This window comes from Nannobrachium achirus (genome assembly GCF_963921795.1).
Source record: "Nannobrachium achirus genome assembly, chromosome: 14".
NCBI classification, from domain to species: domain Eukaryota; kingdom Metazoa; phylum Chordata; class Actinopteri; order Myctophiformes; family Myctophidae; genus Nannobrachium; species Nannobrachium achirus.
In genome coordinates this window covers 52,157,453-52,172,775 of record NC_137821.1, presented here as the reverse complement: position 1 = coordinate 52,172,775, position 15,323 = coordinate 52,157,453, and the positions used below count along the sequence as shown (strand labels likewise).

The 15,323-nt window shown below is 43.4% G+C and overlaps 1 protein-coding gene across 2 annotated transcripts in view; it reads left to right on the top strand.

Moving 5' to 3' along the window:
- Positions 1–3,714: 3,714 nt before the first annotated feature.
- tox4b (TOX high mobility group box family member 4 b) overlaps positions 3,715–15,323 on the top strand; it is a 32,163-nt gene continuing 20,554 nt past the window's right edge. The window contains exons 1-3 of one of the 2 annotated variants that reach the window (XM_080741321.1): positions 3,715–3,730; positions 8,227–8,295; positions 14,994–15,254. In XM_080741321.1, the coding sequence (XP_080597447.1) occupies positions 3,725–3,730; positions 8,227–8,295; positions 14,994–15,254 (336 nt within the window). In that variant the 5' untranslated portion in view covers positions 3,715–3,724. Of the gene's footprint in view, positions 3,731–5,316; positions 6,239–8,226; positions 8,296–14,993; positions 15,255–15,323 lie in introns of those variants that run through there. The other variant, XM_080741320.1, reaches the window with a different exon arrangement.

Genomic DNA, 15,323 nt, shown 5'->3' with positions numbered 1-15,323 from the left:
GTATGTGGCCGATGTGGCCCATATATGGGCATTCTCAAGTCCTTTTAGATATAATAATAATTATGACATCAGGGAACTCCATATATGGGCATAAAAGGGATTCTGTTAGTGTGCCATCACAGTGAAGACAGAGAATGATGTCAGAGCGACAAACCCATTCTGTTAAGAGTGGTTCCCCTGACATCACAGCAAATCCATAGACCTGTGATATCACAATGATTTGTCAGGGGAACCACAGTGTCAGGTGTGACCTAGTGGCGAAAAAAATAACTTCTGGGAAGAACTCAGATTAGGTGTGACCTACAGAGATACGCGGATACGTGGACAAGATGTATTGGTTTTCATAGTTATGATATGATATGATATGATTATGCAACCCATTCTCACCCCCTTTGCTTCACCCTCCCGACGCCGTGTCTTTCTTTCCTTTTGGGAGTGACTATTGCGTCTAGGGTGCGACGGAGACGGAGAGTTTTTGGACGAGACAGAGTCTTAGTACGCATGCGCCGACATGTGTTTACTGGAATATTTTTCACTGACGGCCGTCACGGGGAATCGAACCCCGGTCCCTGGATTTGTATTTCCACGCTCTACCGACTGAGCTAACCAGAGTGACAGGGAAGTTACTTTTTTTTTGTGCTTTTACCTTTGACAAAACGTGGAATGCTAACGTAGTCCCTTCTTTGAGCCACATTCGGAGGCGGAAGCAGTCCCCTGGTCAAGATTTACTATTCTGTCCATAACGGCACGTAATTCGGTAACGCGGCTGAGTCGGCTCATGCGGCGTTCCCACCGCTCGTCGCGGCAACTCGGCTCGCTATCGCTCGCCTCGGTGGCGACTCACGGGGGTCATCGCCGCCTGAGACGGCGCCGCTCCGTCGTTTATAGTGGCGTGAACGGTAGCGACGGGTGGCTGGTAAACCAAGAAGCCTTCAGAGCGGTATCGAATCCCGCATCAGGAACTACTTTTTTTTCTTTCTTCTTAGACCACCCAATGCGTCTGTCCCTTGAGACATTAGGCAATCCGTCCGCGTCTATGGTGAGAAGCATTCGGTATTTAAGATTGCGTCAGTTGTATGACGCAATAGGGGTTCAGTTCACACTGAAATGTGTCTTGCGACACAGCAGCCATGTATGCGACACATAACATATATACAAACATTTAACACAGGCAACAAAAACAAGACAGGTTTACATACATAAGGATGGTCACCAGCACTTTCGCCTATAACATATTCGCCTACACGCATTTGGTCCTTTCGCCTGGCATTTTCGCCGTGGAGGAGAGTCTTTTCACCTACCTGTCTGAGCCATTTCGCCTACCCTCAATTCTGCTGTCAGACTGTCCATGTTTGCAAATTATCTCTTTGTCATTTAAATATTATAGTGACTGTGACAGTGGTGTCAAGTGAATCTAACAGTTTACTTGACATTTATTATTTACATCACATTTTATTCCTAAAAAATGGCAAAATAGTTTTTTATGCCTGTTGACAGGCAAGGTTGATTCTATAGGCTATTTAGGTGTAGCATATCTTATATAGACCTATAGGCTAATAGCCTACATATATATTTTGTATAGCCTAATGTTAAAACAATATAGGCCTACAATACTGTTCATTTTACAATACTGTTCAATACTGCACCAAAGAATGTATAGTATCGGGACATGGATTAATTCATTATTTGGGCGCACCTGATTCCAATAGCTCTGTATTTATGTGATTACTGTGGAGTGCATAGGATAGCCGTGTGTAGGTTTGACATGTAACACCACTGTCACAGTCACTATAATATTTAAATGACAAAGAGATAATATGAAAACATGGACAGTCTGACAGCAGAATTGAGGGTAGGCGAAATGGCTCAGACAGGTAGGTGAAAAGACTCTCCTCCACGGCAAAAGTGCCCCGCGAAAAGACCTGGCGAAAATGTTATAGGCGATTATGCCTGACACCATAAGGATAATATGGACAAGAGCAGTGTCCAACCACCAAGCCTACCTATGGCCGAACTCCTGATTAAGCCTTAAAGTCGACTGATGGACAAAGGACCTTTTTAGTCTGACCTTATTGTATGCTGGAACACTGTATCTCCTTCCTGAAGGCAGCAACCTATATTCTCTATGCAACACATGGCTACTATTAGAGGTAATATTTCTTGCCAACCTTAGAATGCTGTTATCATACGTAGTCGTATATAGCCTCTGAAGTGGTTGTCCAACTATCTTTGAACAAATGTTCAGTTGTTGCAGCAGTTGTGACTTTAGGGCTGCAGACAAGCATCCATACCAGGTGGTACTACAGTACTGAAGAACACTCATAATGACAGACGTGAAAAACATAAGAAGAATCTGTCTACTAGCACCAAATGATCTTAAACGGCGCAGGAAGTAGATTATTTGCTTTGTTTTCTTACACACAGATTCAATCTGATCTTTCCATGACAAAAGATGGTCTATTACTACTCCGAGGTATGCATACAAACATACCTGGTTGATCTGTTCACCATGAATAGTAATGGGAGATCTGTGTGTATCTGGTGGTGCACCAAAAACAATCTCTTCTGTCTTTTTTTTTTTTTTTTTTTGTCTTTTTAAGGGTCGCAATGATCTTCATATGGGCATAAGGGATTTGGTTCCCCAGGCATCACAGGGATCTCCATATGGCAATCAAAGGGATTTGGTTCCCCTGACATCACATTGATGAGAGTCAATCAACAAAAAAAACAAGCCTACCCATTCAGATACGGTCAAGATGTGACGGTTCTGATACTAAACTGCGACCTACAGTCGCAATCACCCCTTTAGGTAGAACAGCACATACTACCAGGTAGGCCTACCACTTAACCTTTACTTAAGGTTGTGTGCGTAATGCATTATAATTGCATGTATTGATTGATTGATTGAATAATGTATTAGAATGTTGCATAGGAAAAAATACTGTTTCATGACAGTAGGTTCAAGTTCAACTAAAAGGAGATCCTAGTAAGCTTTTCGGCTTATTTACACAGGAACCACTTAATGTATCTCATATAACATGATAGAACACAATACTTTGCATAGGGGGGCATAACTGTGCAACGTGTTCCACATTTTAGTGGTAGGCCTAATAGCAGGAGAACGAATAGAATTAGAATAGAATAGAATTTGAGCCTTTTTTAGAGTAAAATCTGGGTTCAACGTGATGCACATATAATGCATAAGTGCACTTATAAGGCTTAATAACACTCTATAACTTTAAATGTTTATAATTATGCATAACAATTACAATTATTAACATGTAGGCTATAACAAGTGTTAACTTTTAAGGTTATATTATTATTAATATTATTATGAGTTTGTAATTACATTTCATCATATATTTCCTTATACAAGCATCTTTAAACGAAACATATGCTTGTATAAAATGCAGATAAAGATAGATAAAGATAAAAGCAGGCACAATTCACGAGTTCAAGATGAAAATCAGACATGCATGTGTACTATGTAGCCATAATATTTGATAAATAATTATTTTACTAGCAGTCCTCCAAACGTCGTCTTCGGTGCGGCTGCGTGATCACGTCACTTCCACTTGTACGTACAATCCGGAAGCAAGCCGGTGTCCATGTTTTTAGTAGTGACACAATTTGCATGGATGACATGTTTTGAGAGGAAATCATTTCTGGGTACCGAAGTTCACTAAAAGTGGGATAAAAAAATATCAAAATATCGGGGTGAGCAATGGAGGTAAGAGGAAGAAACAGATACCGGTTAAAAAGAAAAGAACATTAGAGGAGAGAAGCCATGATGATCTGTCATCATGATGTTAAACTGCAGACTGTTAAACAGACATCTCTGGTTGTCACAAGAATACACAATAATGGCTTTCCACACCCGGCCTACACTGTCTACTAGCCTATATCAATGTCTCCCGTTTAGATCTGTCATTACGTCCTTTATGTCACATTATATGTATATTATCATGATATTATATCCCCCCATAGCAGCCTAGTTTAGACAATCCTATCTTGAAACCTTTCATAATCCTCCTGTCTCTCTAATCCACATTTCACCGTGAGGCCAATGATCTCTCACTCAAATGGCCTTTGTTGTTGGCAGTTTAAACTACGTGTTTGACAGGGGTTGGTTGTTTTGATATCTGTTATATGGCCCTGATCATCAGTACCATTATTGAATCTCGAACAAATTCGTCTCGTTCTGACAGAACTGGAGGTAGCCTGTAAAGTGGTGTAAAGTACGTACATTTACTCAAGTACAGTACTTGATTACAATTTTGAGGTATTTGTACCTGAGTATTTCCAATTTTCCAATACTTTTACCTCTAGTTCTACTCCACTACATCTCGGATCCTATACTTTTACTCCACTACAGTTACTGTGTAGATGCTAGATTTAAATGATTATTACAAAACATGCATTAACAGCCCATTTGAAAATAGCAGAAGATTTTAATACATTTGACAACTTGAAAAAGATTCTGCCTAATGAGTAATTTCACTTTTGGTACTTTAATTACATTTTGATGACAATACTTTTGTACTTTTACTTTTTGATGGACCTTTATGTAACTGAGTAGGCATATTTGATACTTTTAATAGATGTTTACCAATGCAGAAATGTAGGCCTGTTCCAAAGTGTAGGCTACATGAGTAAAAGTACAGTAGCATATTCCTATCAAAATGTAATACATAGCTACCAAACATACAATTATTCACTGGAAGAATCATATTATGAATTGGGTTATTATAAAGCATTACTTTAATGTTGCAGCTCGTATACAAGATGGGCTGATCTGAATTAATTTATGTGCTGCTTATAGCCTATATAATGATAGCCTACATCATTTATCAGTTAATGTAGGTTTTGCATTCAAAGTAAAATCTACAAATTAGCCTATGTAAACAAACAAGTACTATAGTGGAGTAAAAAGTACAACATTTCCTAGATGTATGGAGATTGGAGTAAAAAGAAAAAAAGAAAAAAAGGAATATATATAATATTTTCATATAGGCTATATAATACATATATATACTTAATGCATATACTTAATATATATAGTATTATTCATTTTAGTTTCATCTTACATTGTTTTCTACCAGATGGTGCTTTATTATGGTGCTATAGTGCTTTATTATATTCATTATTATTATTATTATTAGTAGTAGTAGTAGTAGTACTAGTAATAGTTGTATATCAAATCCATGACTCGAGGATCAACTGAGCAGCCTGTCGGTGATCCCACCAACTCCGTCCAATCCGTGTCAGATCCGCGTGCTCGGGGATCCACTGCGCGGTCTCGCCCCGGGGCGACCACGACGAGAAAAACGGGGAGGTCGGGCTCTGCTCTGCCTCTCTCTCCTCTCCTCCTCTCTCCGCCGCGACAGGAGAGACGGACACCCCGCGATCGCACGCGCACGTAGCCGCACCACGACGAGCACCCGGCGGACCCCCTCCTGCTGTACACGTTCGATCCACCCCCGGTGGTGTTGTCCTTGGACTTGGAGGTTTCCATGGATGATCACCAGATGTAGGAGGACAGAGCAGAGCCAGCCCCAGACAGAGCAGACAATATGCTGAAGTAACGCACCGCAACCTTGCGTCAAAACCCAGACAGCGTTTTTATAGCGATATATCTCTAGATAACCGTTAATGTACCGCGATTTCTTTGCGTCAAAGAAGGCAGCAGCCGCTGTAGTAGTAGTAGTAGTAGTAGGGCACACCAGTCGGCAAGCAAGATAGACAAGACAGCTAGACAGCCACGTTTTAGCTGCTGGGTGGCTATCTGTCTGTCTGTCTAGATCTGTCTGTCTGTCTGTCTGTCTGTCTATTTTTGGGGATGGTACTGGATCTGTCTTATGTGGATCGCATCTGTGCCGGAGCTGTCAAACCCGGTGTTTGTGTCTCCATAGGTGGAGAATAATCTGGAATGATTGTTGTGTTGGACCCTGGGTGGGTGGGTGTGCTGTTGAGGTAAAAAAAAGGAGGAGGTGGTGGGGGGCCTGGGGGGATGTCATATCTCCACTTCTTTCTGCATAGACGTGTGCTGTTGGACTTGGAAGACATTTGTGTATGTATCTGTCTCGGCTCATATGAGTGCAAGTTGAATTGAAGGGAAAAACAAAAAGGGATCATGGACCTGAATTTCTATTCGGATCTGACGGACGGTACCGGTCAGCATGGCGACCCGGAGTTCCTGGATCCGCAGACTTTCAATGGATTTGACTCTGTCAACAAGGTGACGCCTGTTAAGTACAGTTTACCCTGCTAGAAGACTTCATGTATCTCTCTCTCTCACACACACACACACACACACACACACACACACACACACACACACACACACAGTGGCGTCAGTTCAGCAAAAGGTAAGGTATGGCAACATGACTGGTGTCTTGCAGGCGCGCAAAGACACCAGTCATGTTGCCATACCTTAGCAACAGGCATGATGAATTGTTTTCCCCCCTCTCTAGCCAAGATATGGCAGCTGCCATGCCTTGCCATACCCAATTGACGCCTCTGCACACACACACACACACACACACACACACACACACACACACACACACACACACACACACACACACGCACACACTGCCTGTGCTGTTACCTTGTATGTCCTGTCAGACTGTAGAATGAATAACTTGTGTGTGTGTGTGTTGTGTTGGGATTCAGTCTCGAGTTGCAAAGTGGGCACCATTTTTAGGGTATCTTGATATAACCGTGCTGTATTAATATCATTGGCCCCGTCCCCGGCTAAGTATTGCCCGACTGCATTCTGTGTGCCTATTTAAATTGTCACCTTTCGTTTCCGGCCGTCCGTTTTCGTGATGCACGCGAACACACGTCACCGCTTTGTGATGATAGACAGTCTCATGATGGCATTTTGAGAAGGTGGTGGTTGTGAAATTGACAGTGCTTTTTGGCCAAGAGTCAGGACAAACCTTGGTGCCTCCATCAACCGGCCAAGGTGATTGTTGGTGTGGCGAGATCTGTCACTTTGACTGTTCAACATCACAATGGGGTCCTTTTAAAACCAGAAAGGATTCCTGAATGGTTGATCTCATCTGCGTTTGGCTTGTGTTTGGCAAAATGTGACTTTCTCTGCTCTATGGCCTTAGTTGGGAAACTTAACAGAATTTAGTAGGCAAGTAGCAAAACGGAAAAGTACTCATACTAGTCGTAGTAGATCAGTTGTCCATCCCTTGTTTGTATCATGTAGTATGGGTATAACTTTTGATGATAGTGAACTTAAGTCTAGAGAGCTTTCGACAAAAAGTCAGACAATATCGCCTTTGCCAGGAGAGCATAGTTTAACCACCTTCAACATGCCCCTTTTGGGCATGTATTTTTAGACAAAAATGTAAAAAAACGACAACATAATAACAATAATAAAATGGTCTATTTCCATAGCATGACACTGTCGTATCGATTCGTATGGCAAAATGATAAAAATAGAGCTCAAGTGGTTAACAATACGATATACTGTATGATGAAAAAAAAAATGACAGTGCTGTAGGCTATCTTTCAGAGTTCCCAGTAGAGTAGACAAACTTACAGGCAGCCACCTGCCCAGGAACGCCACCAGCAGCATGTGGTCGGTGTTGGTTTCCCAGCCCGTGTGTACACAGTAGCCTAATGCTGCACTCGCTGGTGTCCAATCACAGCCATGTGCCACCTAGGGATGGGACGATAATTGCTATTATCATTTATCATGATAAAAAAACGCTCGCGATAATCGGGAGATTAAAACTTATTGTGAAATCATCCTCCGTCATGCACTGGGATCAATTCACCTTTTATTTGCAGAGCTGCACATCTGGCACCAATTAAACCCCCTAATAAAATAGTATTTTTTTATTCACTCGCTACCAAATCTCTTTGCCAGAAAAATAGCTGATCTACAAGCTCACAACGCATCACTTTGCAACGAGTTATGAGCTTATAGATATGCTATTTTTTGGGGGGGGGGCAAATGTTGATATATCGTGGTAATATAGTAAATGTATTTGGTCACAATAATGGTGACATGACATTTCCATATCGTCCCATCCCCAGTGCCATATCGAGGACACACAGTATGGTGCATGCTGGTTCTCATGCCCGGCCCAACACTCTCACCCCTCGCTCTCACCCAGGGTGTACTAATTAAAGATAATTGCCCGTCCCGGAGTTGCGTTGGGTCGGAGATGAAAAAACCTAACTGACCTATCTTGATGTTTTTAGTTCCCGGGAGGCAGTGACAGCTACCTGACGATCCCTGGGTCGGGCCTTCCCTTCCTCCCCTCCTCAGAGGTATGCCTCTTCTCTTCCCTTTTGTCTCTGTCTGGTGGTCTCTGTTACAGCCTGAATAGTCCCGCGTGGCCAGACTGTTGACTCCCGCCATTTGCAAATGCTCCCGTCGCAGGCATTGACACTAAAGCCTCTATCAGAGTCCAGGGTGAAGATCCTATCACCGCAAATATTAGGTGTAAAGCTATCCACCTAAAGTGAGAAAACAAGTGAAACAGTGAAGTCCTGTCACTGTGACTGACTGGTCTAGATCGACCAATCAGTGAACGGGTTGATGGGTCGATCTGTCTGAAAGTAAAAACAGAGAGATGTGTTGGGGTTTGCGGTGGATAGCCGCGAGTAATGACGTAATGTTGTAGTTTTATGACTTAAAAAGACAACACCGCGGTGGATAGCTTATCACCGCGGTGCCTACTATGATAGGGGCTTAAGGCTTGCCCACCTGCCCCCGGCAGGTAAATAAAACTATAGGGCAGGTGAAGTTTGCTTTCAGGTTGCCCGACCGGGCAAGTGCTCATTTGAGAGGGGACACAACCGTCTATAAACACAACACGAGATATCTGCCTAAACACCTGAACGTGGCCAGCACGCTCTGTCTTCTGGTCTGTGGAATGTCAAATAAGAGCACTGTTTACCATTAATGTTCTGTTTTTACTGTTGCCAGTACACTTAAAAATGTAAAATAACAAGTGTGAAACCATACACATATTCAATCATAGCTATGTAGGTATTTGGAAGTGTTGAGGTACAGTATGACATTTTTCATCGCACGGCCCCAGAAAGCCAAGAAATAAGTGTTAAATTGACCATTTTACAATGGACAATTTACTTTTCGGGCAAGTGGGCATGACCTTTGGGCAAGTAGAACATGACCTGTACTTGCCCGATGGGCAAGGGCCTCTGAGAGCTTAGTGTCAACCCCTCCGTCATACAGTCTGGGGCAACGGAAGTCTTATGTTGAGTATGGGATAAAGCGGATGTGACATTTCGTCTTTCTCTCGTGTTGTTGGTGTTACTTCCACGATGTTTTCAAATGTTTTCTTAACTATACACCCATAACAAGAATATGCCGCTCGAATGACTTTGCTAGTGTGTTTCTGTTACGTTTCCAATGGGACTACAGTTCCGTGCAGCAGTGACTACTTCCGATACTCGCCGTTCGGGAGCTGTCGTTCCAGACTCTATATAGCATTTGGAGATTGTGGAATAGTTGTCTGGCTACGCGAGACTACAGCCTGAAGACCCAGCCAACACCACGGTCCATACATGGGGCGACTGGCGGCCCGGGGGCCACATGCGGCCCCCGCTTTCACTTTAATGCGGCCCGCAGGTTGATATTGGAATACTGTGACATACCGATATTATGCATTTCAGCCGTTAAAATTACTAACATGCAAACCTGACCCGCTTTAATTACTTCAGTCTATATTAGTAGTTGAATGACTAGTATAGTGGTATTACAATGTTAGTCTTTTCATGTCCAACATATTTGTATTTAAGTTCATAGTTTATATAAGTATACATTTCAGGAATTCAAAAGAAGCAAAAATAGCAGCAGATCTACAGCTTTTGAGCTGGTAGATCGTCTCGTTTTGCTTCTTTTGTATGACATGACAAAGTAGGACATAACAATACGCAATGTGGCCCCCTGGTATGAGTGTGGAAATCTAGTGGCCCTCTCCATCATCAAAGTTGCCCATAATAGTTCATCAGAAAAAAAAAAAAAAGAAAATATAATGTATACTTAACTTGGTGACCACTTAATTTAACATTTAACTGCTTGCTTATCTCTGTAGCCATATGCCATACGCCTCTCGGGGCTTGAGCCCCGAGAGGCGTGCCTGAGCGAGCCGATAGGTGAGCAAGTGACTGCGCAGAGCGTGGCAATGGTCGCACGCTCTGTCGTCGACTCGGCGCCCCTCCCCACCCCTGGGGGTGTGTGTGTGTGTCTCAATGAGTTAACATTGGGGGTTCCATTCCCTTTCCCTGAATCAGTGGAGAATTGTGTTCATTTATCTCCCTTGAACATTCTGTGTGCTCCCACTGTGAGGCGATATGAAAAATAAGTTGAAGAAGGTAGAGGTGGGACGTTCGCGAACAAATCGAGTCTTTTGAACGGCTCTTTGAAATGAACGATGGGATACGGTACGCCGTATAGGGAGCCGTTCCTTTTTTTGAGGAGGGGGAGTACATTCTTTACATGCAGAGACCTTGGTAGACCTAGTAGACCTTGCGACGTTGGTGTAGTGGTTAGTGCATATGCCCTTCGTGCAGAAGGTGAGTGGTTCAAACCCTGCCTAAGCCGACGTCAGCAAGGGGGGAAGACAACAGCCAGCCCCATGGCCTCCCCTAAGTAACAAGAAATCTTGTGAAATACAATGTTGTCAACCAATCATCAAGGACGATGATACACGAAAGAAGAAGAAGAAGAAGAAGAATCAATCAAGAGTATTTTTACATTGTAGTGTTGATACTTTTACTTAAAAAAAACAAAAAGAAAACGTAAAAGCATCAACACTGCAATGTAAATACTTGCAACAAGTAGAAGTTCGGAATTAGAATGTACTTGAGTAAAAGTACAAGTGTATTGGTATCGAAATGTACCAGAAGTACCAATAGTAGAAAGTACTCATTTTGCAGAATGTCCCATTTCGCAGGTTCTCCAATGAATACAATTTAGAAAAATCATTTGAAAATAGTAGATCTACAAGCTCACGATGCGTCGTGTTTTGCCTTTTCTATTTGTGGTATAGTCGGTTTTGGGATGCTGCGATGTGAAGTTTGCAGATGTAGTAGTTAAATGTCAAATCTGTCCAACAATATTGAGCTGAACAGTGAAGTTTTCTTTTACAAATGTGGTAGGCCTATTTCTTTAGTTACCGCGCCCTCTGTTTAGCTTTAGCTCATTGGCAAAGTCGTCGGGGCTGGTTGAATCACACACTGCCTTCTCGTGGAAGAAATGGTTGATCTTCAATATAGACAAAGTACGGCCGCGTATATGTGAATAAATGTGCATTGTTTCTGTGTTCGGAACGTATCGATACATATCTTGCCTCCATTCTGAACGGGAGTGTAGACCAATTATTGGTTTACAAACAGAATGCACAGGTGACTGTTTTCCTGTAATCAATTCCCAACAGATCCCCACACCTGTTGTTTTGGGAGTGCTGGTTTCAGCTCATTCAACCTCTTGTGTGTTTGCTAGTGAGGTGGGGTTCATTTGGTGCCAACCTTTGCGCATACTGGTTCTTATCAGTGTGACGTGCACCATTAAGGCATCTATTAATGGGGCTTTCTTATTAAACCGTGTCACAATTCCCTGTGATATACTAGCGTCACGTCCAGGGGGTGTACTCCTACATTAGCCTTACATTAATCCTCTCCTGTAGTAGCTTCTGCTTTGATGACGTCTATGGCTACAGGAGAGTCTTAACGCTTTGACAGACAGGTCGGGAGTATGGTCTGCAAAACTGCTACTGCGGCTCTACACATGCATACATGCGAGACATATCTTCCGTACAAGTTCTGCAAGGTGTATGCGACTTGTAAGGTAGCCTTGTTTAATGTATAAGGCCGTATTGTTAAATAAAATGAGTTTTTACCAAGTGTGTGTCTTTTCCAAATCGAACTTAAGCCCTTTGCACACAGGACAGTTGCGTTTTTTCCGTTTGCTGTATGAATAAAACGCATTGGATTTGGTGTGCAATGCTGTGCGTAATCTGCGCTGCGGATCCCAAAAGGAGTCATAAAAGGAGTGATGAGTTTTTTACCGCATGCGACAAGACGCACAAATCGAACTGGTTTCGATGGAGAAAAAAACGCACGGCCGCAGCCACTCGTCGCGCGGCTAATTCGGATCCGGTGTGCATGAGGTCATAGAGAATCATTGTTTTCTTTAAACAAAATGAAATTGTCCGTTTTATCCGTGCGGATAAACGCGCCTGTGTGCAAAGGGCTTTAGTCTGCTCTAGGCGGGAGGGGCGGTATCGACATTTTGTTACCGCGATTACCGTCTTCCCATTTACCGCCCGTACTGCGGTAATTACCGCACCCCCCCCCCCCCCCCGTATCTATTAATTAAGGTTCGGCGATAAGCTAAAATATTCATCTTCCCAAAAGTCGCCTCTCCACAGCCTGACTGCCCGAGTTATACTTCGCCGTACAGCACAGCGGGTTTGGCTTTGAAAGGAGCAGATCTACAAGCTCACAACACATCGCATCTGCGACGCGTTCTGAGGCTAGCTACTTGAGCTTTTCAGACAAACAGCTATGTGTGAACAAACCAGAAGAGGACGGGTAGTCAGATCGTGTACAGTGATTCTGTAAACTCACGTCACGTCTCAACTCTCAAATTGCAGTGATTGAGTGCTGCTATATACAGTTTTTAGTTACAAGACTTGACAGAAACGGTTATAAAATCGCCGACGCGCCGCCGGACGGGGCACAAAGCGAGACGCGGTGGAAAAAGTAAAATTGTTTCATTTTCGGTTTTAGTCCACGCGGCCCGCGCTCCGCCAGTAATTAACTGCCACAACACAAGGTATGTTCCTTGTGTCGTGTGGATTACAGAGAAAGTTTACGCTGCTCTGTACTCCTCTACGAGGCTGCTGCCTGCCCAGGCTTTGCAGGTCTGTGTCTCGAGTGACGTATGTGGCTTCCAAACATGTGGTACACGGCCCAGAGCAGAGCGGCATGGAGCGCATGCGGTCCTCGCTTCTCCCCTGTTTTAAAACTCGCTTGTTTTCCAATAAAAAATAGACTTTCTTTTTGTCTTTTTTTACCGCGGTAAGCACACTGACACCGCGGTAGACCTCGGTATACCGCGGTACGGCGGTACGGCGGTTACCGTCTCCAACCCTAGTCTGCTCTCTTTCCCCTCTACACCAAACGTCTTTGCTAAAAAATAGCTGAACTACAAGCTCACAACGCCTCGCAGCGCGAGGCGTTGTGAGCTTGTAGATCTGCAATTTTTGGGTTCAAGTGGTTAATATAAAAAGGAGAAAGGTTTCTATCAAACAAAGATTTGGAGGACCCCCTGTAGTAACTCTGAGGACCCCCTAGGGGTCCCGGACCCCCTGTTGAAGACCCATGCGCTAAGGAAACAGGAGACAGGCTCCTGCCCTAAGGGCCTCATGGCTCGGGAACCGTTGGTTTTCAACTAAGGCTGCTCTTTACACACTTACTATTAAACAAATAATATTGCGTAACACATTATTTACTTGCCCCTTAGACTCTAAACACTATAGTAGTAGTCGGACACGGCAGTGCGACTGCTGCTGCCTCACAGAAGAGAGTTTATGCGGCGGCCCGCATTCTCTGCAGGCCGTAACGTTTGAGAGATTTATGAGTTCTTAAAACTGTCGAAAAAGCCGTGTGTCGTGTCAAAAGATGGGCCGTTTGCCACGCTGTTCTTCTCCCACGCAGGGGAGTCGCACCAAACTCTGGGCCCTGGGTACTTTAACTATTGAAAAATGGCAGATATACAAGCTCACAGCGCGGCACCGAGTGCCGCGCTGCGAGCTTGTAGATCTGCTATTTTAGAAAAATTGTTTGAATATTACATATATATGTTTCCATGTCAGACTTTTGTCATTGGTGCTCAAACTTTTTCATGTGAAGGACACCCAAAATGATATGTACTTGGCCACGGACCCCCATCTCAAAATATTTCGTTCCAGGGACCCCCCAGAAGCAAAGTTTTAGTGACAAATTTTCGCTTAAAAAATACATATATTCAAAGATTTGCACACATTTTCACGACTTTTCAAAAATAGCAGATCTACAAGCTCGCAGCGCGGCACTTCTTGTATATCTGCTATTTTTCAATAGCTAAAGTATAAAATAATTCCAGGCTCCTCCACCTTGGGCCCCCCCTTGTGACACTCCTGCTCCCATGTCTCCTATTAGCGCGCCGCAGCTCAGGTGATGAATTGAAACAACAGCTCTCCCTGCGGAGAGGTGTATGTTATTAATTAAGGGATTCAAACCTGTGTGTCCCGCGTGGGGAAACCAAAACATCTGCCGCCTTCGTAGGCAACCGCCTCAAGCGTAGACAGGGTAGATAATGGGCTTGTGAGCTTTGGGCAGGGATAGTTGTCAACCAGTAGATGTCATGTCTGCTATTCTCAATCGAGACAATGTACCAGTTATATTGTATTAACTCAGTGTTTAGTGGGTACGGGAGAAAATGGGAATATGTATTTCATTGTTATTGGTAATGTCAAATCAGTGACAGTCTTTTTGTGAACCTCTTCTCATATGTAAATTGTTAAACCAAATTACGTCAATACCTTGACTAGTACAACTGTTATTGAATGGAAAGCAAAGTTTATTTGCTATTATGCTGTTTTATTAGCTTCACAAATCAGTATAAGCAACCAAAAAAGTTTGAAAACCACTGTATTAACATACTATACCATACAGATTGGTTAAAATAAGTTGGCTAACATAGTTACCTATTTATTATTTTTATTTTTCATTAAAATAAAGTTACAGTTCCTCATCAAAGTAATTACAATCGCTAAAACGATAGAAAGCCGTAATGAAAACATTTTAACACTCATCTTTTCTTTTTTTCTTTAAGGGGAGACCTTGAAATGTGAAAGTTTGAGAAACACTGAGTTAAAACGATAAACATCATTACATTTTCAATCACGAGATCTTTTATTTTGCTTTCATTCCATGGTGGCGCTCCTCCCAAGACGTTCCACACCCCCAGCCTGGGCGATGAGGAGTTCGAGATCCCGCCCATCTCGCTGGACCCCGACTCGTCCCTCACCGTGTCGGACGTGGTGTCCCACTTCGGGGAGCTGTCGGACACGGGCGGTCCCTCGGACAGTGGCAGCGCCGTGGTGGGCGGGGACGACCCGTCCTTCGCCTCCACCTTCGTCAACCCGGCGTCGCAGGGCCTGGAGCACCTGAGCCTGGGGGTCATCAGCCAGCATGACCACTTCAAAGGCATGGTGAGGAGCAGTGTTGTTTTTGACAGCAAATTTTGATTTAGTTTTAGTCATAGTCTTTTGAATAAAATG